This window comes from Heliangelus exortis, chromosome 5, assembly GCF_036169615.1.
Source record: "Heliangelus exortis chromosome 5, bHelExo1.hap1, whole genome shotgun sequence".
NCBI lineage: Eukaryota > Metazoa > Chordata > Aves > Apodiformes > Trochilidae > Heliangelus > Heliangelus exortis.
Genome location: NC_092426.1, coordinates 24,146,573 through 24,171,994, shown reverse-complemented (window position 1 = coordinate 24,171,994; position 25,422 = coordinate 24,146,573). Strand labels below are relative to the sequence as shown.

Below are 25,422 nucleotides of genomic sequence, written 5' to 3'. Positions count from 1 at the left end.
GGAAATAAAAATCTATTCACACATTGCTTCCAAAGGGCCAGAAGTTTTTCCCACGTTTCCTGATTTATATATAGTATCTTAGCCTTAGCATCATCTTTTGACCTTTGCCAGTGATATCACTGCTCACAATTTTTGTGCTTGATTTAAGGAAAGTCAAATTTGATTCCATTGGTCTTGCAGTACATATACAAAACCAGCATTTATTTATCATTTTTACGTTTATATATTTAAGCTTTAATTTTAGATGTTATAATCCAAAATGACATATGCTCCCCTGCAACAGCTCCAGCGTACATTTTAGTCACTTTCCACCCATACGAAATACCTCAATTAGTCTCTTTTTATGTAGTGTTACACTGCCATCTTGTGGGTAGTAGAGCAAATCAGTATCGCTAACTTCGTTACTCCAGGTTTTGAAGTTTGGGCTGGGTCACTTTGTCAAGGTTTTGTTTGGCTTCTTACATGAAAAACAATAGAAAATGTAAAAACTTTCTTAAAACCCTCAGGCTCACCGTAGGTAAAAAAATCTTAAAGTTTCTTATTGCAAACACAGAGTATTCTGTGCATAAGAAATTTTTTTCTCCATTAGCCATTATGCCAGACTAAATAAAACTCAGCCAACTACTTGCTGTCTCTCCAGCCTTTCTCTTGGAGCAAAGACAGAATGAGACTGATGTGTTTGCTGTGGGATGCTTAGTTAGCAGTGAATATCAGATCAAGACAACACTGGTTTAATTTGAAATTTAAACCCTGGGTTCGATAAGCAGTTTGTTACAAGCAGTTTCTGACTCTGAAGATCAAAAATTCTTCTTTTCAGGCTCCCAGTTTCTAGATAAAGTACTAAGCATACAACAGGTGTCATGACATGGTGACAGCTTGAAAGAGTCTTAGTTTGTTATATGTTTATATAAAAGTGACATACTAAGAATCACTTCTTCATATCTTTACCCCATGTAAAGGTGTTACATTAAAAAAACACTTAGCTAAAAAACATTTAAGAGTTTCAGATAGTTGTACACTGAAATGACCTCCTCAAACAACATCATTTCACCCTAAACACAACACACAGAGATTTTCATTTGTTTCATTTAAACTATATTGGAAGGATATTGTTTCCTCAAATTACTTAACCTTAAAAATTACAGAAATTTAGCTAGCTGCCAGCTTTGCATATTCAGCACAGCATATGAAAGCCCTTAAGAATTTCATTAGTTTCTGCTAAAACTAAACAAGTTTTTCTGAGGCAACCCCACAACACTTAATTAAGGAAGATGATATGAAGCAAATAGTCTGATCTGCCTTTCATATTCAAGGTTGAGTTTTAGCAGCTGGCAGGAAAGGGGAGGCCTGGAGACAGGAAAATATTACATACAGAAATGAAGTTTGAAAGGCTGTAGGAGGTGGGGAGATATACATTCTTGTGGAATAAAATCCAGTTAAAATTTTATTTTTCAAATGCCCAGGAGACCAAAGGCAGCAATTCAACCATACTGGCTTCAAAGCTAGCATCAGTTTCCATCACCTTTCCCTGTGGTTGTTGCTTATTCCCAGAGACACACTCAAGCCACAGACTGGCCTGAATGCTCTGTTCCCCCTGCATTCTCTATAATGAGGAAAGCAATGTAGGTTGCATAGACTTTTTGAGGGTATTCCACATTATCTTTTCAGCAAGTTTTTTTAAAACACCGCATGGAGGGCGTGGTCGAGCAGAAATAGAAATTTTTCCAAGTCTTCCTGCCTGTTCCTACATACTCCAGGTTCCTAGGAGCCTAGTGAAGGATATTCCAGATATCCGACATTTCAGCTTGCAAACACTTCACCTTCTTTTGGAATTCCCTTCATCCAGTTCTCCTGGCACCATACTCCCAACCAAGCAACTCCTTTCTGAAGGTGTGAGTCCAATATCACCCCACTTCATGTTTCTCAGCCTAGCAGAGAAAATTAACTTCACCAGTATGAGCGAGCACATTTCCTTAGGGTACTTGTAGGATGTTTCCTTGACTGCTTCCCACTTTAAGTTTTTATTATCAACACTCTTCGTTAACATCCAAAATGCCAAACACAGGCAGCGAATAAGCACATACTGTAGATAATATTTCAGCCTTAAGAGACTTCAGAAAAGGGAAGGTTTAAGCACTTTCAAATGTTATGGTTTCAAGTCAAGATAGTTTAAAAGTTTAGCTAAATACTGAACTAGATGAAATTACCTCTGAGCATTAAGTGATTATTTTAGTAACCTATGAACACCAATTGCATGGCTTAAGTGCAAGGAAGCAGTTAAGAAACCATAAAACACTCGTCCTACTTTAATTCCCAGAAAAAAAGTCAGAAAAAGAATCAAAACAAATTAGTTAAACACCGAAGGGTGCAAGGGGGAGGAATGGAAAGGGGAGATTTAGCCAATTCTCCTTCTGCATAAAGTGTTTCCTGTAAATCCATCAGAGTTCCTTTCCCACTCATACAAACCAAATCCCAGAGTCTGCTGGCTAGCTTAACCTTGTTGTGATGTGATGTTTGCCTACCTAATGCCTCTAGTGAGAGGAAGACCAAGCACTGGTTTTAATACTATATTTGCATCCAACAGTCTTATTCTGATAATTGGCTTGGTTGCTTATATCTAGTCCAAAGGAGTTGCTCCTATCCAGAATAATCAACTTTGTCTACTCCTGAAACAAAATGCCTCAAAAGAAAAGGTTGGGACTGTCAAAGGAGCTTAAGAGAATTAAACTCACAAATCCTATTAGATTTCAATGCAGTGAGAAATCCAACTCTTTCAAAAAACAAAAAAAAAAAAAAACCCCAAAAAAACCAACTTAAAGCCAAGAGCACCAGACAGGCAGAAATCCTGCTGTTCCATGACAATTTGAAGAATGGGGGAAAACACCAGATCCAGTTATTCTTACAAAGTAATCATTATTTTTTAAAAGCTCATTTTATTCTGACTTTCCCATACTCATTTTCAGAAGAAAAAGCCAATGGTTCTTATTAATTGGAACCATTGGAACCAATGGAATTAGGAAAAGAAACACATTGAATTACTGCAGAAAGGTCTTTAAAGATCAATTCAGATATGTATTACAGATCTGAAAATCATGCCATCTTTGCATTTATCACCTACGACATGATATTCTTCAAAATTTTACCCTCAAAATTAAGAATACTTATATATCATTTATTTTCAAGTTTATGGAAGCAGGAGAGGTAAACATACAAACTAAATATAACTGAAATTATACTTATATTACCTGTGGTTCTAACTAATTGCCTCCATCTGCAGCCATTTGCTCTTAAGAACAAACCCACAAACTTTTCTAAGAAGCAGCACTCAAAAACCCTAATGGTAACTACACTCAGCCACTTCCCTTCCCTCAGCCAAGGGATGTCTGTGCAATTGTTTATGGTGGCTTTTGCACTTCATCATTCAAACTGGGTAAAGACTCTGTTACAAGGATGTCTTGGCAAATTGATCTGGGTACCACACAACAATATTCATTATTCTCAACAAGGAAAGAAATCTCCATTAGCTTTTTATGCAACACTATTTTAATTTTTGTCTTTTTTAGACAGGCAGACAAAATAGGAATTTTTTTGATCCTTGTGAATTAGATAAAAATTTCTTCCTGTGACTTGAACTCTGTCCTGACTGGACTTATCCAAGAGCCTTTTGAAGAATTTCTATAATCTGAGGAAATCAATTAGAGATTGTTCTTTTCACAGTGATTCTTACTGGTTAGAGAGTAATTTTCTTTTTAATTATTTTTATAAATTCCACACATGCCTTAGTTTACTAATTAACCACTAGAGAAATGAAATATGCCTTTGATTCACTGTACTAGAAGGGACCAAATTTACTAATGAAGTGTCCTAATTACATTTCAGTCAAAGTCCTGTTCCACTATTGTCCCACACCCAGGCAAATATTTCCAATTATGCCATTAAGCTCCATTCAGGAATTTGAAAGATGGGAAACAACTGAATGCCAGCAGAACGAACATAGACAAGACTAAAACTTCATTCATATTCAAGATTGAGTTCACCCTCAGGAAGCAGAACTCTCAATTTAATATTAAGTCAAAATACAAGCCATACAGAAACAGATGCACACCTTGCCACAGACATGAAGTAGGAATGAGATCCTGTCATGCTTGGGTTCTTACAGTTCAATTATAGCAGAGACATTCAGGTTTATCTTTAACTTAGCTCAGTCAGTCAGTGGTCTGTTTAAATTTTTCCCTTTACAACACTGAATACTTCAATTTGTCCTTCTTTCAGCATGCCAGTATCTTTCATTTTATCAGTTCTGGAGACTAGGGGTCATGCTTGATTTCTCTCTTTCCCCTTCCCCTGTCCTTATTAAGTCCATAAACAAGTCCTGTCATCTTCCATAAAGCTTCAAGAATCCCTTTCTTCCTGTTCTGACAGCTTAGGCTTATCTCTAATAATTTTCCACTTGACCTAGCAGAATCACTTCTTACCAGATCCTTTTGCATCAGACATGCAGATGCTAAATAACCTCTCATTTTACTCATGCAGACAATGTTTCTGGTGCTTCAATTACACCTATTCAGCTGTGCAGTTCATTCCCTGACTACCTCGCTACTTTCCTGTCACTTGAATAAGACAAACTTACAGCTCCTTTCTTACAAACAGCTTCATACATTCCTTATGCTTAACTGTGAGTTAAGATAATTAGAATTTCTTAAAAATCTGAATAACAGTTCACCATAGTGATTTTTTATTTTTTTTTTTTAGTTTCCTTCTGAATACCAGGCTGTGGTGCAGGCAGCAAAGACACCTAGGGTGCCTGTGACATTCACATGAGGCCAATAAAAACAAAAAAGCATCTACAAGAACCCTATGTCCTTCTACAGAGGCAGCCAAAAGCAATACAGGTTGTCTAAAGTGATAATGGAAAACAAACTTCAGGCAACAAAATCCCTCACTAGTATGAAATACTAAATACACTACCAACAACTCATGCCATCCATCCTTTTGTTCCTGCTTCCACTTGTTCCATGATGGACCCATACTTTCCTGAGAAAATTAATATTTAGACTGAAGAGAGCTCAGAGGTACACTCTTAATCTTCCATCTTCTCTAAAAGTCATCAAGAAAAACACCATTGAGTTTGAGCATCTGTCAAGCAGGTTTTCAAGTTTGATGCACTTCCCTCTAATACATTAGAGCTCCCACTCGGAGCCAAATTGTACAAATCCCTCTGGTACAATTTTAGTGTTGCTCAGACCTATTGAACAGTGCTTACTGGTTTATTTCAAAACCAAGGACTAGAAATTTCTGTACTGATGGAACTAAGCAACCTGCCTGCCTGAAAGGAAACAGAGCAAAAGGATGTAAGCATTCTTTAACAGTATGCCTGTGGACTAGGTTCAATAGGCTTCCCATATGTACCTTAAAAAAGTGTCAAGTTCAAATGAGTTGTCTCCTTGAATTGAGAACTCTCTCATCTTAACATTTATGCCTACCAGATCAGCAAGTAGTTTTCATGTTGTCTCTTCCTTACACCATACATAAACATTCTCACTTTTCAGTTCCAGTCCACCTGTAAAACTGTCTTTATATTAGTGACAATTTCATTTGCAGTATGTTAGTGAAACTGTCTGTTCTTCTATGAACTAATGGAGACTGTAAAGAAAACAGGCTACTGGCAGAGGATGGGAAGATACTGTATTAGATCAATCTGAGTCACTAAGGCACAGGCCCACTGCTATGTGCAAAATAATCTGTAATTTTACAACACATCCAGTGGCAAAACACCTCAGTAAGCCTTCAGGTATGAAGGGCCTTCAACAGGCTAGATAAAGACTTTCATTTTTCTCATAAAGGAAGAAGGGGGTGGTACCAAGCAGAATATAAAAAAGCTTTAAGGTTTCCAAGAGTGCAGAAGAGCTACATAAATACTGTCATACAATATACTGACAAGATCTAGACAGCAGCCTCTCCATTTCTGCTGTGGCATCTCTCTGTGTCAAAGCAGAAGGCTGAAAACAAAGGACATGCAGAGTCACGAGCATGAAACTGAGGCACTCAAATGTGTGGTGGCAGGAATGCATAAAAGTGGATTTAGGGGCATCAGGGGAATTAGAGGGAGTGGTGCACTGGCTCTCATGCAGCGTTACAGCTACACAGAACTCACCCACGGGAAAATTCTGTTTGTGCCAAAGGATTATGCAAGACACAGAAGTTACTACCACATAGATTCCCTCTGTCAATTAAAACATAATATGGCAAACAGTATTTTGACCCCAAAAGAAACACTAAACAACATTTTAAAATGCACTACATCTTTAGAAACGCTAACAAGATCTACATGTATACAGTGAAAGAGCAGGGCATCCTGTGAATACTCCTCACATCGCAGGTTGGCATAAGTATTTCAGGTTGATTCCAATTTAGGGAAAACAAACTGAAGAAACTAACAACTCTTTCTTTGCTAACCAGAGGCATCTGGTTTTGACATCTGTAGTTTGCAGTTCAAATAATGTGATGAATTTGTAACCTCGACATTCCTGTATTGAAAACCACAGCAATATATTTCCACTGTAGCCCTGCATCGGAGAGCACCACAAGGAATGCTTTTGGGAAGGGGAACAATGTTTTCTGCCCTGCATCCAGGCGCTGCTAGCGGATTACGCAGGATCACTATAAACTCGTTTTCAAAGTTGCTGAGACCAGATCCAGCGAGGAAAGACCCAGCTACCACCCCCTGCAGCAGCTCACAGGGGAAAACGATGGCTGTTGCGGTTCAAGGGGCCCCGCCTCCCACCCTTATCGCCCGAGGGGCTGCAGGGTGTGTTTAGCCGAGATACACCCCCGGGGGCCCGAGCACCGTTACAAAAGTTACCGCGGGGGCCCGGCCGCACCGTCCAAGGCCCCGGGACTCCGGGCTCTGAGCAGCCTCAGGGGCCCGGCGGCACCGCCCGGCAGGGGAGGAGCCGCCGCCGAGCCGGGGCCGTTCCCCGCCGACGCTTTTGCGCCTGAGGAGAGTGGCGAGGGGGCGGCGGCGCAAAGCACCTTCTCGGCTTGGCGGAGCGCCGGCGGGGACGGGCAGACCCTCCCCGCCCAGGGGGAACGCGCTCACTTACCCGCAGAGCCCCCAGCGACGACTTGGTGAGAGGCCTCCTGCAGAAATCCCCCGGGTTTCTGAGCCATCCTCAGAACGCCGCGCCGCCAGCCAGAGGCAGCCGGGACAGACTCCGCGCGGGGCGGGTGGGGAAGAGCTGGGGGGAGGCGGGAGCCGCGGTTATCTGCGGGCGGGGGCGGTGGGTTGGGGGGGTGGGCCGCAGGAAGGCCGGGAGGGGCGGGGGTACGCGGGCCGGGCCCCCGCGCTGGCGGGAGGCGTGTGTCCGCGCAGTGGCCTTTGGTAGGTGGAGGGCAGAGGGCTTGGCTCGGACCTGCTAGCGATCCCGGCGGGTAAGGGTTCTACTACCGATCCCGGAGGGGTAAGGGCTCTCACAGCGATCCCGGAGGGATAAGGGCTCTCTGATCTCTTCCAGCTGGGAAACCTGTAGCTTCTCTTTCTCAGGCAGAGCTGTGATCGCCCTCGCTGGGGCGGGGAGGCAAGGCTTGGGCGGCCTGACACCTCCTCAGGCTTCTGCCGTTCACTCCTCGCTTCGGGGCCAGGGTCGTGCTGCACGCAGTTGCATCCAATCCTCTGCTCCCCATCGCTGCTGGGAGCTGGATAACACTCACAGATCACTTCTGGGAAGGGCTAGTGCTGCCGTTCGGCTCACCAGCGGTCTTTCTGACTCGTATTGTTCCCTAAAACCTGTAGCCCTTGGTTGCTCCTCTTAAGTGTTCAGAGCACACGGGTGTTTTGTCACTCAGAGAGTGTCTATTGCATATGTTACAGAGACCTATTGGCCCATCTTAGTAGATGAAACAGTGCCAGGGCATGGGGTTGAGTGCTAGGACACAGTCTCATTGCTGATTGTCCCCAACATCGCTTTTGCCAGGGCCAAACTGTGCTGTTCCAGAAAATGCTCGGGTATAATGTTGGGTCGTTCATTTCCAGAGGTGGCACTGTTGAAGGGAAAGACAGGTCAGCCATATGGATGCAGAACACACAAGGATATCTCTTCCCAGGGACAGAAGATGGGCATAGATCCTTTCTTTTTCTAGTACACACATAGTCTTTCTGACTTAGAGACAGATTTGAAATAGCACTCCGGTTAATAAACTACAGCTTACAGCACTTAATCAACAACTGAATACCTTAATGTTCCTATGGATTTTGAAGCTGCAAAAGTTGGAAGCAGATGTGGGAAGCACATTGTATGTGATGTTTTACTTTCCCTGCGGTATCCCTGACCCTTCAGTCATACCCCTGGGTTACCAACATCTAGCTGTAAAGATTTTTTTCCTTGTCTCTACTTTTTCCTCTAACTCTGAATTGCACTGTGGTTCCTTATATCCTCAGTTTCCTCCTTTCCATGTATCCCACAGCCTCTAGCACTGCTCATTTTTCTTACCCCAAGGAAAAGCTTGTCCACTCTGAGCTCCACCTCTGCTTCTTTTCTAACAATCAGGGGTACATACAAGCTCAGTTACATTTAGGGGAGAATACAGAGCTGCAGTGGATATCAGTGACACATTTCTTAGAATTAAGAAGGTGGATTTAAAGAAATGGCTCTTGAATAAGGTGCTAGACTGTTTATATAACCAATCACATGGATCATTTGAGAATTGTTTATTTATTTATTTTGCTTTCTTGTCAACAGCCCTACAGTGTTGACTCACACAAGGATATTTCTTTTGCATCAGAAATACTTCATGTTTTCTTCAAAGGGATTCCAAATACCATGTGTGATCTTGAGCATCCTGAAATAGAACTAGGAGGCTGGATTTGCTGGCACATCTCTAAAAGAGAAGGAAAAGAAAGGTAGTTTGTACATTTTTATTTTTTAACTTCCTGTGAAAAAAGATACACTGCTATTGCCTTACAAGGGCATCAGGTTATGCTAAACTCAAAACACAGATAATTTGTAACTAGGTGCATTTATGTATTCCTGCAGAACAGCTACCAAAGGCAAATGTGGGCACCTAGTTCTTTCTCTGTTCTTTAAGAAACATATTAAGTCATACTTGATTCTTATGTCTGAACAATATAATTATACACTATTTTCCATGTCTGCGATAGTATTTAACCACAGTCTGCTGTCTATATACGTTTTAGTTTAGTAAGAGAGACATTTTAGTTTAGCAAGAGAGGTGCTTCCAGATATTAATTTAAAGCCTTTGAGCTAGTGAATTTAGGATAAAATCCAAAGCACAGTGAATCCTAGGCACACCAGAGGCATTGTGCTAAAATCAGAAATTTTTGACTCTACAAATATATTAGCATAGCAGAGCTGAAGAGAATACATGCTTGTTTTCCACACCCTCCAGTCCTGGAAAGGTACTCAGTACCAGGGTACAACAGAAACATGCATTTGTAACAGAAATCTGCATTTGTTATAATAATACCCCATATTTTCCTTAAGCAAATGGTAACAAGAAAAAGTCCATTATGAAAAAAGGCATACTTTGACTCCTATAAAAGTGAAGATAGAAATAGCTAGTCAATAGAAAAGAAAAAATAACATTCCAATAGACAGAATTCACATAATCAAAGAGATTAATTAATGAATGAGAAAAAAATATATTGAAGCAAAATACAAAATATATTTTAGATTTGGATTAAAATGCTGTAATTTTATATCATGGAGGTGGAAAGCAGTGCAGTAAAAGATTATTTGTTTCAGATAGTGTTGTGAAAGAGTGAGTGATCAGATCACACAGCTCTCCAGACTGGATAGAAATACAAAGGTTACTAAGCTCTCCCTTAGAATGAGGAAGGGAATCTGGAAATAAATTAGGCAAAATAAGGAAAACCTATTAGAAACAAGATTAATCTCTTAATTGTCCATCTTATTCACTATGAAAGGAACTTTTTTTCTACCAGCAAAAAGCCAATTTTACATGAGGTGAATTTTGACAAGAAAGGATCCTTCATCAGTCTACAAGTGGGGTTTGTGCATCAGGTTCTGAAGCTACAGTGGTTTTATCTTTCTTAACGGGCTTTTCTGGGACTAATTTGTCAAAACTTTCTAAATATGTTTTCCTGTTTTGAGAACAGATTGCAGGAGCAGTAGTATTTGGAAGCCGAAATTTCATAGAAGTGTCTTTGGAAAACTATTTTCATAAGGTCATAATACTGTTCTATTATGTTACAGTCTAACTATCTGTGAAAGTTTTGTATTTGGTAACATAGTTGCTAACTGAATTGTGATTTCAAGGTTGAAAATAACTGTAGCCTTTGGTAGTTTACAATAAAGATTGAAGAGATATGATGTATTTATTGCTACTGAAAAGTATGGGAACGTAAATTATATGAAGTGTTTAAAAGCTGCTGAAAGAATGAGCCTGCTTGCAAGAAAGACATGATATTCAGCTATAAAATCCAGTGATATAACTCGTATGCATCAGCAAATAAACAGTCACTTGGATTCTTTGACCTGTGTAAGAACGCGGTAGGGACTGGTATGAGAATACAGAATAACTCCCTTAAATTAATAAACTTTGAGTGTGCTGACCTTTAAGTAATTAAAATTTCAACTTCAATGTTTCATTAACATTTGCATTAGTTCCCTTGGTTTGGCTCCTTGAGACTTGCTACTCAGTAAATACAGCAGAATCATCAAATCCCCAGTGTTCTGTATGATCAAAAAGCAGATGCTAAAACATCACTAGGTTTTTGTTCCAGAGATGTAGGTCTCCCTGCACAAAGTTCCCTCTGATACAAATAGTAAATCGAGTATTAAAGGGAACATGGTGCAGCAGTTCAATAGTACAGAGAATTTGAACAGAGTGAGTAGAAACTAATTTGTTGGATTTTTCTTCAGAAGATGTCACAGAAACAAAAAAGAAAACCAAAACCGTTTACATGGGAAAAAAAATACTGTTCAGAGCGCATACAGAGATAGGCATTGAGTTATGCTCGCAGAAAAGAATAAGATCCACTCCTTAAAAAATAAACTCTGCTGTTGTCAGGAACCTTACATTTGTCTCATGGTACCCAACCCCCAAATCTATTCACCTCAACACAAATTCTCCTGCTGAAAGTCTCTTGTACTTGGGGCATCTGCCTTACACATCCAACCCTTACTACTCCCTCGCAGAGTGACCGTCCCACTGTGCCGGTTTCCCAAAGCACTTCTAGGCTTAATCCTGGAACCGGACTCTTCCCAAACCACTGCGTGTGCACCGCTACGTTCTCCTCCTTAACAGCCCTGGCAGCGTTGCTCTCTTCATTGCGATTACCGTATCCCTCGGCAGGGAAAGCCGCCCCTCGGCAGCGCTCCAGTGCTGACCCCCGAAAAAGGACACAACTTGTACCTAGGCGGGGGAGAGGCGGGCAGAGCAGCCGCCGCTCACCTTCAGCCCTGCCAGGGGACGCCCGCTCGGGCTCCCGCCTCCCGCCGCCCGTGCGCCTCCTCTCCCGCCCGCAGGGGGGCGCTGCCACCCCGAGCCCGGGCCCCGCCCTCGGACCGCGTCCCCGCTGCTGCGCGCTCTCAGGGGCCGTGCGCACCCGCTTCACCCCCGCCCCGGCCGCAGGGACCGCCCGCTCGCGGGCTTTGTTGTGGAGGCGGCGGCGGTGGCGGCGGGGGAGGAGCGCGCAGGTAACGGGTTGGCGGGGGCCTGCCCTGCCCTCCGCGGCCGTGGCCCGGCGAGGCTGTGGCTTCCCCGCGGGGCTGGGGTTGGAACTTGCGCTGTCTTTCGCGGTGGGGCTGAGTGGCTGCGGCACCGCCGCCGCGTCCTCCTGAGGCGGTGTTGGTTGGGGCCGCTCTGCCCTCGGCGCCTCCCCGCCAGCGAGCGGCCCTGCCCGGCTTCCTCGCCTCCCCGCCTCTGGGGCCGGGCCGCTGGTGCCCGGCCTGCTCTGTCGCTCTCTTGCTCCGCTCCCCGGCTGCGCGGGACCGCTTGCAGCTGGAGAGACGGGGAAGCAAGTTTCCCGTGCCGGGATGCGCGGGTCCGAGTCTCTAAGTCTGTCAGCAGGGAGGGGACGGACGGGCTGCCGCCTTCGGTAAAGGGGGCAGCGCTGGGAGGGAGATGGGAGAACCAGAGGCGAAGCCTGTCCCCAACAAATTTAGGGGGTCAGTGCCGGATCTTTGGTGTCCGGTGAGAATATGCTGTGAATGGTACTCGGAATAGTGATATATTTTTAAAAAAGCAACAACACTCACACACACCAAAACCACTACCAAAATAAAGTTTGCATTAGGTCCTTTTTGTTTTGTTTTGTTTTTGTTGTTGTGTGTTTGTGTTGTGTTTTTTCTTTTGCACATTTATGACTGCTGTTAATCAAAGGTTGGACTGGATGATCTTGGAGGTCTCTTCCAACCTAAACGTTCTGTGATTCTGTGACTTTCAAAAAATATCCCAATGAATTGTATACCTCAGCTTCCCATTTAAGCAAGTTTCATAGTGATCTGGTTTCTTGGTGGTGTTGTGAAGGTCTCTCATTTGAGAGAAAAATACTGTGGCTTTCAGGTACAGCTTCGGGGTTTGAGATGGGTGTAGCTGAATACTGTAGGAGTTTGCTGACCCCGAGTTTGGGAATTCAAAGTGCCCTGAAGTGGCATAGTGTAGGTTTAATACTTCAGTGAGTTCTGACTTCTGCTAGAGGAGTCTTATGTTGCTGTGCTTTAGTCATGGAAGAAAAATAACCACAGAAATGTGCTTCAGGCTCAACAGTCTAATTGCTACACATTCTGGGGGTTTTAGGACCTGTGGGTCCTAGAGAAACAGTTATATGACTGCCTTGTTCTGCTTGTCCTTGAGCATCTATTCTTGGCCAGTTTTGCTTCAGGAATATATAACTTTGGTTCATCCTGAAAACACTTATTTTGGATTATTTGCTTATTTGAAAATATGGTAATAGGTTTAAGATCTTGTGAGGTTTAGCAAGAATTAAGACTAAATCATAGCAGTTAAACATGCTGTGTTATTTGGTAGTTTGTTTCTATTTGTTTCACTATTAAGTATACAAAATGTAGCTGTTCATAACAAGATCCTTCAGCTGTATGAATTGCGTGAGAGACTGAGCTGTATACACCAGTGGGATATTGACATGATGGGCTATGAGCTCTTCTGCCTGTCACTGTAAAAAAACTGTAACTATAAACTGTATAAAAAACTAAACTATACGATATAAACTTGCCTCTCCAGCTGAGGAGAAGCTACTGCAGTTTTCATTGTAGCATGGAAAGTGAAGGGAGGGACTGAGAGATAAAATTATGTATAGGTTGCAAGACAGTAGGTCTCAAATTTTCCTGTTGCTGAACATTTTCAAGGAAGGAGGTGGAGTTGTGAAGCTGTGGTCACTGTTGCATCTCATCACTGGGAGTAACAGCATTATCAGGGATATTAGGGCCCTAGGACTTGGTGAATTTGCCTGTGGAGAGGGCATACAGTAGCAGAATATTCATTTTTCTCCTGGCCGTTTCTCCAATAGTATTAGATGTTTTGTCTCTCAAATCAAACTACTAGATCTTTTACTCAAGAAGATTACATACGGTCTTAGTTTTAGTAAATGACTCCTTATTGTAGGTGTTTGTATATAGCCTATTTGTAGTAATAACAGGCTTTCATGTCTTTCCGTGCTACTTCAAGAAATTGTTTGTAATGGGATCTACTCTGCCCAATAGTAGTGGGTAGCAAATGAAATTTTAAAATCTGTTCCCCAGTTTTCACGTGATTAATTAACCTTTTTGTCTTTTTTATTTTGTTTTGTTCCTGGATTCACTTCATTTACCTTTTAATATTAGATTGCCCCTTTTGGAAATGGTATTTTTTCTTTTCCTTCTGTTATATTCTCTCCCTGATTGTTAGACCTCATTCTAGATGATGCTAAATTAGAAGTGCATTATTATGGTGTTACCCTATTTTCTTGACCAGTAAGTAATAAAATAATTGTAAGGCTTACTATTTCTTTTGCAGTGAATCAAACCTAGTACATTGTATTACATGCAGAAATAGGAATATGGTACTGATTCTTCATGTCTCAGATCTAGCTTTTTGCAGTTTGTGGGACTTTTTGCTTTTGAGGATGCCTAGTTGATTAAAAATGTAAGGACTTGCTGGAATGGGTTAGGGGAGGAAGGAAAATATGGGTTTGATAACTCTCTGTGGAAAGAATCATTAAATTATTCACTAGAATGGAAAGCAAGAAGGTACATATGAGCTGAGGGTGAAAGTAGAGAGGGTCCTTCCTGACTGTTGATCACAGTTTTATGTGAAATCAGTCACGTGAACCTGAGAGCTATCTAAGTGAATAATTTTCTTCTTCCCTTTAAAATTTCTAGGCTGTCAAATGTATGGCAGAGTAGATGCTGCATGTTAATTGCAGCATGCATTTAGTGAAAGGTTTTTAAACTATGAATTGCTGGTCTGACTGGGTATTTGCTTTAGTGCAGATCTTCCAAATGTATGCAGAGGCTTCTTTTTACTTTTACATGTTACCCTATGTAGGCAAAAGACATTTTGAGGCTTACTTTTAAAACAACTGACCAAAACCTCTGGACTTTAGTCAATTAACAGCTTTAACTACAGAATGGTGGTGCAACTGTTGGAAATTCCTGAAAGTATGGTTGCTGGCTTTTGCCTCTTCCTTTTAAAGGAACATGGTTTTGAAGGCATAGTAGAGACAGTATTGAACCCTTGTTTGCAGAACAGATACAGCTGTGAAAAGAACTATCGTGCATGCTCATTTGTTAAGATGAATCTCTGCTGCCTTGAGCCACCAGCTTTTTAATGAGAGGATGGCTGGCATGCTCCCTCCTAGCCTCTTGAGCCATGTTTTGTTTTTCATGGTGATTCTTGATATAGTCTTTCATCTGTTAAGGCAAAATGGCAGCTTTTGTAGAGAAGTGGCCTTTGGCATAGTAAGGAATATGATATGATAGGATTTTTTAAATATATTACCTGAAATATTGCTGGGATTGATTTTGTGTTTTCACAGTATCAGTGAATCAAACGATTTATTTTTTTAAAAGGTTCATAGGTATTAGTTACAGTTCTTTCAAATAAATGGAATTTCTTGAGCCTTCTTGTACGAAGTGTGAAACAGGCACTGCTTATATGCCCCATCAGAGACATCATCACTTAAATTGAATGCCAGTGGATAGCTATCATAATGCAATATGTGCTGTTTATGGGTTTCTTGTGAATATTGCTGAACATCAACTACACATGAAAACAGCTTGTTGTGTTTACTGTGCACCATTACACTTAGCTGAGCCTTGTAAAAGACATTATCATATTTATTTAATGCTTTGAAGAGAAATTAAAGTTCAATGGTTTAATTAGTTAATTTTAAAAGCAGTTTTTATTTTGAAAACAAGAGTTTTGGTGTCTGTGACCTCTGGTCACCTTTATGTTTGCCACCAGAATATGTATACAGCTTTTCTTTAGAATACTTGCAGGGATGTCTCTGTGGGTTCTGGAGTAGGGAAGGGGATGAAGGGCTGAGCAGGGTCCTTGGGCAACTCTACAGGCTGTGTGCTTTTATTATTGCTGAAAGGTATTCTAGAAATTAATGTTGAAAAAGGCATATCACTCTGTTGGTGACTTTATGTGTAGATTAAATTATCATCAGTATGTTGCCCACAGTTTTAGCAGTGAATAGGATACATGGGATTGATTCATAAGTATCTTTTCCGTATTAGAAAGAAGTCAAGACAGTATTTATGGTATCATTTTGCTCAGTATCACTTGCTAGAGTAGCAATACAATGAACAGATCCAGCTTGCCTGTAAGTGAACAGCAAAACTTCCATCAGGCACAGCAGTGTGGGATTATGCTGTGGGTTTGGAAGAAATAACTGGTAATGAGTTCAGTTCCTGGAGGGCATTAATTTTTGCACCATGAAATCCATAGTAAATTGAGCTAAGGAGGTCCCCATAACATGCTGGTAGACAAATGTTATCCTTTCTGTCCTTTTATGTAAATCTGTTGAGGACAGAATTTGATCTTTAAGTTATACGTTCATTTAAATAGTAATATTGCAGATAGTGATATACTAATTTAAATATTCAGTGTGAAATAAATTAGAAAAATCTAATCTGCTTCAGTAATGTAGTATTAGGACAAAGAAGGATTAAAATGCTTGGTTGTTGATTAGCTCTTTGGAGGGAAGAGGTAGCAGTTCCATCAGGATTTGTGGAGCGAGAGCAGGGTTGTGACTGAATTGAAACTGCTCTGAAAGTGGCATATGATGCTCTGCTGTGAGAGAACTTAATATGCAGCTGGAGAAGAAACAGACTGAGTTTTTAATGGTGTTTTTAAAATGCACAAACTATGCACAAATTTATGTTGACTTGCACTTGAGTTTATGAGTAAAAATGTCCACTTGTAAAGAGAGTTTTTAGTGCTGAAGAATTTCCTCATAGTTGTGTGTCTTGCACTTGGTGGGACCAGGACTAGAAATTGTCATTAGTTGCCATTTTAACAAACAGATGGTCTTAGTTTGGCTTGATGGAAGGGAATAAGGCTTTCAGAGGCATAACCATTGATATGTATAGAAATTAAAAGTATTGAAATATTTTGTATTTTAAAAATCTGTAAAAATCATTGTGTTGTGAACATTTTTTTTTTAGATGTCCTTGTTTGGGTTTTTTTGGGGAATTAATCAGTTCTGCTTTAGTTTACTTTCATTACATTATTTCCAACTGTGTATATTTGAACACCTCTCTTTGTAAAATCAAATGTATAAACAGGTGGAGAAGTGGAACCATTCTTAGTTGTTACATATTGTCTGATGTGATGGGAAATAAAATAACAGTTTGTGCTATGTTTTTATTGGTTTTTATTTCTAAGTAGTATAGACTTCATTTTAGATGCTTAATTAACTGATAAGCCTAGTTACCAATAAAAATGGTAACTCAGCTTGTAGCTGAGTGTTGAGAACTGAGAATACTAACTGACCATAATCAGAAAATTATTCGTAGAAATTCCAGTAGCCACTTCAATGCTGTTGAAAGGAGTTATGCAGAAATCAGCGTGTTCTTTTTTAAGCATTCATTTCTCTCAATAATGGTAGGATATGTAGTCATTTATTTCTTTAAAAACAGGTAGTCCTTTTTGAGAGAGATAAGATGCTGAAATGTGAAGAATACATATATCTAATATGCCTTGTCAGGATACAATTTATGCTTCTTGTAGTTGCCTAAAGTGTACCCACCCTTTACTAAAATTGTTGTTGATAAAATAAAGTTATTAGTATCACAACAATAGTTTAATGTAGTTATAATTACTATTTTTAGAAAGGAACAATTTCATTTCCTCAACTCCAGTTCTTAATTTCAAATTTATTTGATTTACAGTTGGACTTGCTTTAAGATTCTGTTTCTCAGTGTGTTCGCCCGTGGTTTCTATTCAAGTAAATAAAATTGCAGGTTCAATAGGATTTTTCAACATTAGGTGCTCAGTAGGTAAGAATGTATTAACTTGGTTATGTAAATTTGTAGATACACACATGAGAACCAAAGTAGTGGTTTTGATCATGGTTTTCTCTAGTGTCCATTGAATATGTACACAGATGCAGGCAGGATTTTTACTTTTATAGCACAATATTAGAATGTGGTTTTCCTTGCCTGAAGTTCAGGATGATCACTTTATGACCCTTTTGGTCCTTGGTACCTTCAGTATAATGCAAATAGCACTGTGAAATATCCACTCCAATTTTAAGATTTGTTGAATGTTTTGTAGTTCTTTTTGTAGAGCTACAAAATGTTTTCTGACTTTGAATTCATTACAAGCATTACTAAATGAGTGATGCAGGTAGTGTCAGACATTCAGTTGTTTAGTGTAATCAAAATACGACAATCAGATATTCATATATCAATTTAAATCTGTTTTCATCTATGCTAGTTCACTTTTTTCCACTTTTTTCCTTCTGCTGGCTATGAGGATACTATGAGCTTGCTGGCAGGATAAACAGTTGAATGTAGAATAAAGGTTAGTCTTGAAGTAGTTAAATATCTCAGTACCCACATTCTATATCTGAAGAAAAACAAACAATATTTAATAAGTCTGTATTCTTGGATCTGTTTGTAATGGTATTTATTTTCATTAGACCACAGGAATCTTGAAGTTAAGCTTTTCTCTTTGACCTGCCTCTATGATGAAAAAGGATGTAGTTCCACACCTATATCCTTCTCAAGTGTAGCACGCATTGATGTTGTTGTTACATAGAGACGTCAGCAACCCCATAGTTCTGCTCAGATGTTTTAAAAGGCATTTTGATATTAATTTGAATTTACCAAGTGAAAAGCAACTTCAAAGTTGAAGTTTTGCTTTTCCTTCAACTTAAAAGTAAAAAAAAAAAAAAAATCTGTTCTAATTCTGTGGTGTTATGCAAGTTATTTTAGAATATTTTATCCATTAATCTCTTCAACTGTCATTTTAGGGGAACAAGGTAAATTGGGAAGACTGATCCCCAGAAGGAACTGCATGAATTCCCTGGTGTCTTTGTTCATCAGTTCTCTTCCTCACTCTATTACTGCCTTCTTGCTGTGACCATCTGTTGGTTCTGTCCAGGTTTTTTGGGCTAAACTGTTCTCATCTTTTCCTACATGTGAGCATAGTGTGAGGGGTATGGGCGTGTCCCTGATTTCATTACCTTGCCCCCATTGCTTTTGTGTCTTTGACAGTATTAAGCTCACATAGCTGCCTTCAACTTGGTGTTGAGTGTGGGACAGGGTGTTTAAAGAAAAGATAGGAGGAGGAATTGTGGAGCTCACTGGGGTTTTTTTCTTACATTGTGTCCTGTCTTGCACTCAATCTTCAATTATCTCCTGATCTTGCTGGACATTTCTTGGAGAACAGAATTGGGGTAACTGGTCTTGTTGGCTCTTGCCATTTAGATGTGCTTGCTGCTTGGGCAGGAGCACCTGATTCTCAACTGTTGCTCTGCAGCCACCACAGAAAACTTGTCCACAATGAGCTCAGGTAACTACCTGGGCTGCAGCATGCAAGGGGTAGCACTGCAGCTGCTTTCTGTTCTGTCTTCTGCAGCCTGAGCTCAAGAGGCTTGGCTCATGGGCACAGAGGGCCCTAGGGAGAAAAGGGTACTGCTTTTTTGCTCTGCCAAACGTGAGTTGGATGCAGACTGCACTTAGTAAGGCAAGGCTGAATTTGAGACATGCTGAATATGAAGGCAGTAGTCAAATTAATCTCTGAAGCTGGACATACTATAGCTGCATGAGCTGCAGTTGCTATACTGGAGAAATGCCCTTGATAAAAACTTAGGGCAGATTCCTCTGAAGGCATCTTTAATGCCTTAAATTGTGTACATTTGTATGCAATTAATTTTCAGTATTTTTTAAGAATTATCTGTGTTTGCTTATCTGCTTGCTTTAAGAAGAAACAATAAGACTTTACATCTGGATTGGGAATGTATAGCCATATGTTGCTTCTTGTAGAAAAACAGTGGTCCTTTGGAACAGATTTTAGACACAGATTACAGATACTAAAGAAAAATAAAATCTCATATATGTAAAACTGTTTCCATTTAGTATGAGTGCATGTATCTGGTTGACTTCTTTCTTTTGAACCAGTAGTCTACCTGATTTCATTAGCAAATGGAGATGTGAAATAACTGTTGAGATTTTAATTTTTTTTCCACTAGCTCCTCCTGGGAGTGTGCAGGATCACAGACTGGTAGGTAGATGGAGCCCTGTGCCAACAGCCAGCCTTGAACAGGCTGGTGAGTACCTGCAGCTTCTCTACCCAGAGAGCCAGGCAGGAAAGTCTTCATGAGCATGTATCTGTAATATGTTTTATTCATATGTAGTAAATGAACATGGATTTAAAATTAAGTTCATAGTATTAGCTGTGCAAGTCAAAGCAATGACCATGTGCTGGGCTGCTTAGGGACAGTTTTGCAGTGCTCAAGGAGGGCAGGTGATTGTCCTGATCTGTTCTAGAGCCCTGCAAGTACAAGAGCTTGTCTTGTATGCCATGCTTTTTCCCTTTTTAGTTAATTTTTGAGCCAACTGTTTGTCATTAAGTAAATCTTAAAAACAGGGCCTGTGGGAATCTCTTAAGACACACTGCAAAAGAATTGCTTTTAAAATTTATTTTGGGGTTTAGTTTTGTATTTTTGTTTCTCACTAATGCTAATTGCTGATTCTTTTGAAACTACATTTTTGAGTATGAGAAATTTTTGGTATAGTGCAGTTCATAAATTCAAAATGACCAGTAGCTGATCTTTCATATTCCCTGTTTTGCACAAAGCCTGTCCACACCCTCAGCCCAGTGCTGTGTTGTGCAGTTCAGCTCAGTGCTAGAGTGGACTTGGGTTGCTGACACCTCTGCGGGCTGCCTGGAAAACTGTAGAGAATTTGCACATTTCCTGTAGAAAGAAGTTTGCCTGATGCAGTTTTGTATGTAGACAACTAACTCTAGGGTGTGAACAGCTCCTAAATAACAAGGTGCTGGTTTTATTTCAAAATGTGAGATACAGTTCTTAATTAAAAAGGCAGGAAGGAGGATAATGTTTTCGAGATAATAAGTAGTAGCAAGTTTTTACTCTTGTGAGAGTTTTGTTGTGTTTGTGCCAATAAATATATATGTGAAAAACCTGACTGATTAGGATTATTCTGGGATTGTAACAGGTACATAATTTGTATAACATGTACCCTGCATTTCTTATTTGAAATTATAGATGACTTAATGTTTACATTACAAAACAATAGGAAGGGTGTGAGTACCCAGTGTTCTTGCTCTAATATTTTTGTGCAGTAGCACTCCTGTACAGGACCTTGTATCCCAAAAGAATAATGAAGCCATTCTCAAAGCCTGAAGATTTGACTGATGATTATATGAATACTGAGCTAAATTGCAGTCTGAAATAATCTTTGGAATTGCGTTTCTGCCTGCTGTTTATTATGCATGTTAAACCAGTATTCAGATTTTAGGAAATGGGGTTAAAAGTGAGATTCTGAAAGTCTTGTCAAAAATAAGTTATTGAGTTCTGCTGGAATGGTATAATTTGGTATGCCTAATTTGTTCTAATGGTTAGTAGATCTTTTCCTTATGATTACAAAAGTTAAAATACGGATTTTCTTGTTTGTGGCACAAAGCAAACTGTAGTTCAGTCATTCAAACCCAAGTTGGGAAGGGAGCACTAGGCAGTATTCCAACTTGTTCCTGTTTCACTTAATTTGAAAACAACCGAACACAAACAGCAATTATGAACATCCTTGTGCTTTGGAGGAGGAAACAAAAAACAGTCACGTTGGGGGGTGACCCCAGCCAGCAGCTCAGGAACCACACTAATCCTTGCTCACCACCGCCACCACTAGCTGGATGTGGCAGGGAACAGGAAGAGCCCAACTGAGAAAAATCAGGGTTCAAGTCAAAGTTTATTAAACAAAGGAAAATAGGAAAGAAAACAAGAAAAAAGAAAGGAGAGGAAAAAAAAAAAAAAAAAAAAAAAAAAAAAAAAAGAAAAGAAAAAAAAAAAACCAAAACCACAAAAAAGCCCAAATTATGCAGATGGTCACTCACCACCTCTCACTCACAAACATAATACCCAGCCAGTCTCTGAGAAACAGCTTCTTTGAAAGACAAACTGCACACCCCCTTCTTGCCTCACCCCAATTTCTATTGCTAAGCATAACGCTATATGGAATGGAATATCCCTGTTGTCAACTCTGATCTTTCCCAACTTTTGCCAATCCCCAGGCTACTCTCTGGAGTGACAGAATTCATGGGAAGCAAAATTCTTGATGCTGTGCAAGCACTGTTAGCAACAGGCAAAACCAGTGATGTGTTATCAGCACTGTTTTAGCCAAAAATTCGAAATACAGTACTATGTGCACTGTTATGAAGAAAGTTTAACCCCATACAAAACAGGCACAGTCCAACTAGTTTCAATAGTAAAAATACTCTGCTCTACAATGTATGATGAAAAGTATTTTGTAAATTCATAGAAGGATATATCAATGTTAGAAGCTTAACTGGAAGCTAAATATAAATATTTGACTTGGGTGTTTATAAGCTTTTTCTGGCTTTAAGAAACTGGTTACAAAGTTTTAGCTCATGTTCTTGTGAAAGGAGTTTTTCCTGAAAAAGCCCCCTCTTCTCTAAAGAAGTTTGATAGCAAAGCTTTGAATGAAATACAGGGGAGAGCTGAAAAGACAATATCCAGAAAATGACATTCCAATGAATGTTTGCCTTTAGAGGCAAAAGAGGAGCTTAATAATCTTGTATAAATCATGAAATGTGTGGTAAAATAAATAAGATGGGTTTACTGGTCATTAAAAGGTGAGAAAAAAAAATCAAGCCTTTTTTCAGGCCTTAAAATGTTTGTTGTTTTTTTTATTTATTTAAAGATCTCCCAGACTTGCACCTGCCAGTGCATGGAGGACGTCATGAAAAGATGACTGATAACAAATGTTTTTCTGTGCCTGATGTATCGGCTGAATTTGGCAGTTGCCCTGAAGTAAGTGGAGACCACCTCTGTGTGTGTTCAGCATTCCTTATGTATCAGCACCTGGTTCTTTTGAGAGTTTTTATGCAGTGCCTGGAGCATTTAGCAGGGAAGTACAACACATGTTGAATAGCAGAGGCTGTAGTGATGTCTGATGTTTTGTCCCAGGGAAGATAGAAATGTAGAGCTAGCAATTGTGAATAGCTTTGAAAAGAATCAGAACTTCTGGGCTCTGGTTCTGTTTCTCTGCATCTGAAACGTCTCAGGTGCTAACTGAGGAGATTAATTTCTAATTCTGATATAAGCAGAAGTAATAGGTTTTTTTCCAGCATATCTCGAAGACCCATTGATAATTGCCTGTACTGTGCAATTTCATCACTGCTATAGATTTTTTTTATTAGTGGGTCACATTGGGTAAGGAAGGAGACTATGGGAACTGAGCCATTTAAAGAACTCCCACCAAACACAACAAATCATCAGGTTGTGCAGAGACTTGTGATCCTTTGTATTGATCAGCTATAACACAGCAACTGATTGAAAAAGATCTTTGGGTCTTGTCAGATCTGAGGGGTTTCTGAGTGAAAATGAGTGTGAAATGGGGCACCTAGATGACTACAGTTCTACATGCGTAACTATTTTGACTGAGGTCCTTGAACTATTTGTGGCTTAAATTTGCATCTTAGCAGCAGGACTGGGCAAAGCTTTTATATTCTGAGTTTAATGTTAATTTGGACACATAAGCTCACAGATCTAATGCAAAGCATTTTTCAAAATGCTAATTCTCCATTCTGGCAGTACAATACATGTGGTATATACTTGCAGTCTAGCCCATGCCTAGAAACAGGTTTCCTGCTGGGCTAATTACTTTTAATTGTGGTACTCTTGTGTTGCAGTAAGGGAAACTAGTAAGGCAAAGTGGTCTAATATTGACATTTTTGAGTTAAACAGTATGGACTGCTTTGTTCTCAGAAGTGTATGGTATAAAATTTTAGTTGAGCACAAATCAACCAACAAGGAGGGAAGTTCACCCAATAGCTAATATACCTTAAATGGTGTGCATCTATGATGCAGCATTTTCTGAAAGTTGAATGCCTTTGGAAGGGGGTTGCTTTTTATTCCCCTTTGAAAATGGATTATACAAGCTGGGGATTTGTGCTGGCTTCCCTCTTCAGCCTAGTAAATGCAGTGTGGTTCAGGCTGACATTACTGCTTTTTATCCACCAGTTTTGTCCATTCCTTAATACCTAAGGCACAGATTCCAGGTGAAATGTTACAGATTTCCTTCCTAGGATAAGGAACTGGTAAAGCACCTCAGTAATTCCTATATCAACTATTTACAGTCCGATGGAAGAAGGGTATTTCCGTTTTATCTTAGATCTTGACAGTTTTTGATGCTTGCTTTTGGAGCCTAAAGAAGAGAAGGCTCTGGGGAGGCTTTACAGCAGCCTTTGAGCTCTTGAAGGGGGGAGCACAGGAAAGCTGGAGAGAGACTTCATACAAAGGAGTGCAGTTTAGAGACAAGGGGTAATGGTTTCAAACTGAGAAAGGGTAGATTTAGATTAGCTATTAGGAAGAAATTATTTACTGTGAGGGTGGTGAGACACTGGAAGAGGTTGTCCAGGGAAGTTGTGGCTGCCCCCTCCCTGGAAGTGTTCAAGGCCAGGTTGGATGCAGCTTTGAACAACCTGGTCTACTGGGAGGTGTCCCTGCCCATGGCAAGGGGGTTGAAACTGGATGATCTTTAAGGTCCCTTCCAACCCAAACCATTGAGTGGTTTTTAAAACAGCATAAATTGCCTTTCAAAGATTTTTTATGTTATTGAAGGATTTTTGTGTGTGTGTGTGTATATATATATATAGTAATATGTACAAATATGCATATATTTGCATATATTTAAAAACATGTTAGTGTTTTAAACTGTTTTCTAGGGTTTGGCCAGTTTAAAACTAGAGTTTGTTCTTTTTTAATGTATCCCCAACTATCTGTTGAATTACCATTCGTTGTAGAACTTTTGTTGATCAGTTATTCTTAAAAAAAACTATATGAGAATGCCTGTACCTATTTTTATATAAAATACGCTCTATGCTCAAAATATGTAAAAGATACTACTCAAATGTTTTCCTGATTCAATTTAGAATGCATTTAATTGCTTTGATAACACATAAACAATTAGATATTTCTGTATATGAAACTCTTTATATGTATAGGAATCGATAAGCTGTTTTAATCAGTGCTCATATCTTATAATTTTATAGTTAATTTGAGAAGTAAGAGTAATCATTTTTATTGTATGCTTTTGTGGACTGGATGTAAATTAATCACAGAAGTTAAGTGTCAGTGTGAATTAATTATGCAAGTAAGCCAAACAGTTATTTCATTATTTTATTGAAATGGCAAGAGTTCGAGATTTTTTTTCTCTTAATAGATCAGCCAGAATTCATTGCAAAAAGTCTTAGTATGTTTAAGGTAATGGAAAAAAATGGCTTTCAGTACATCCTGCAGAGATCCTGTTTGAAACAGATGACAGTCTGTCACGTTTGGTAGCACATCAGTCATCAGATTTATTCTAATTCTTGAAGCTGAACATTTCATTCAAGCCTGTAGATTGTCTTGTCAAGCTACCAAAAGCTTCATAGCTTTTCTTTCAAGCATGGAGTTGCACCAGGAGTTCACAAATAAATGCTAAGCTGCAAAAATATTGTTTATTTTCCTTAACCTTTTATTCAGTTAACTACAGAGTTCTTTTGTGTTATTTTCTCAACGTGCATTTATCACAAGGTATTTGAGGGCCTACTTCCTAAACATGCCTCATCCTGACTACAGCCACTTCAGACCAAAGGCCACTCATTTTGGGATGTGTGGTTTTTACTTGTAGCAGTTTAGACCACCGTGGTTATGACATTTTTCTTCCAATAACAATGATCCAGTGA

General features: G+C 39.8%; 2 protein-coding genes across 2 annotated transcripts in view; one reads left to right on the top strand and one right to left on the bottom strand.

Moving 5' to 3' along the window:
• SLC25A21 (solute carrier family 25 member 21) overlaps positions 1 to 13,251 on the bottom strand; it is a 243,729-nt gene extending 230,478 nt beyond the window's left edge. Inside the window, exons 1-3 of the mRNA XM_071745054.1 lie at positions 13,204 to 13,251; positions 11,165 to 12,127; positions 7,104 to 7,440 (exon numbers count right to left, since the gene is read on the bottom strand). Coding sequence (XP_071601155.1) covers positions 7,104 to 7,440; positions 11,165 to 12,127; positions 13,204 to 13,251 — 1,348 coding nt within the window. The remainder of the gene's footprint in view (positions 1 to 7,103; positions 7,441 to 11,164; positions 12,128 to 13,203) is intronic.
• The window catches only part of MIPOL1 (mirror-image polydactyly 1), a 197,978-nt gene continuing 184,174 nt past the window's right edge, over positions 11,619 to 25,422 (top strand). The window contains exon 1 of the mRNA XM_071746096.1: positions 11,619 to 11,678. The gene's annotated coding sequence lies outside the window, so the exon portion shown is untranslated. The remainder of the gene's footprint in view (positions 11,679 to 25,422) is intronic.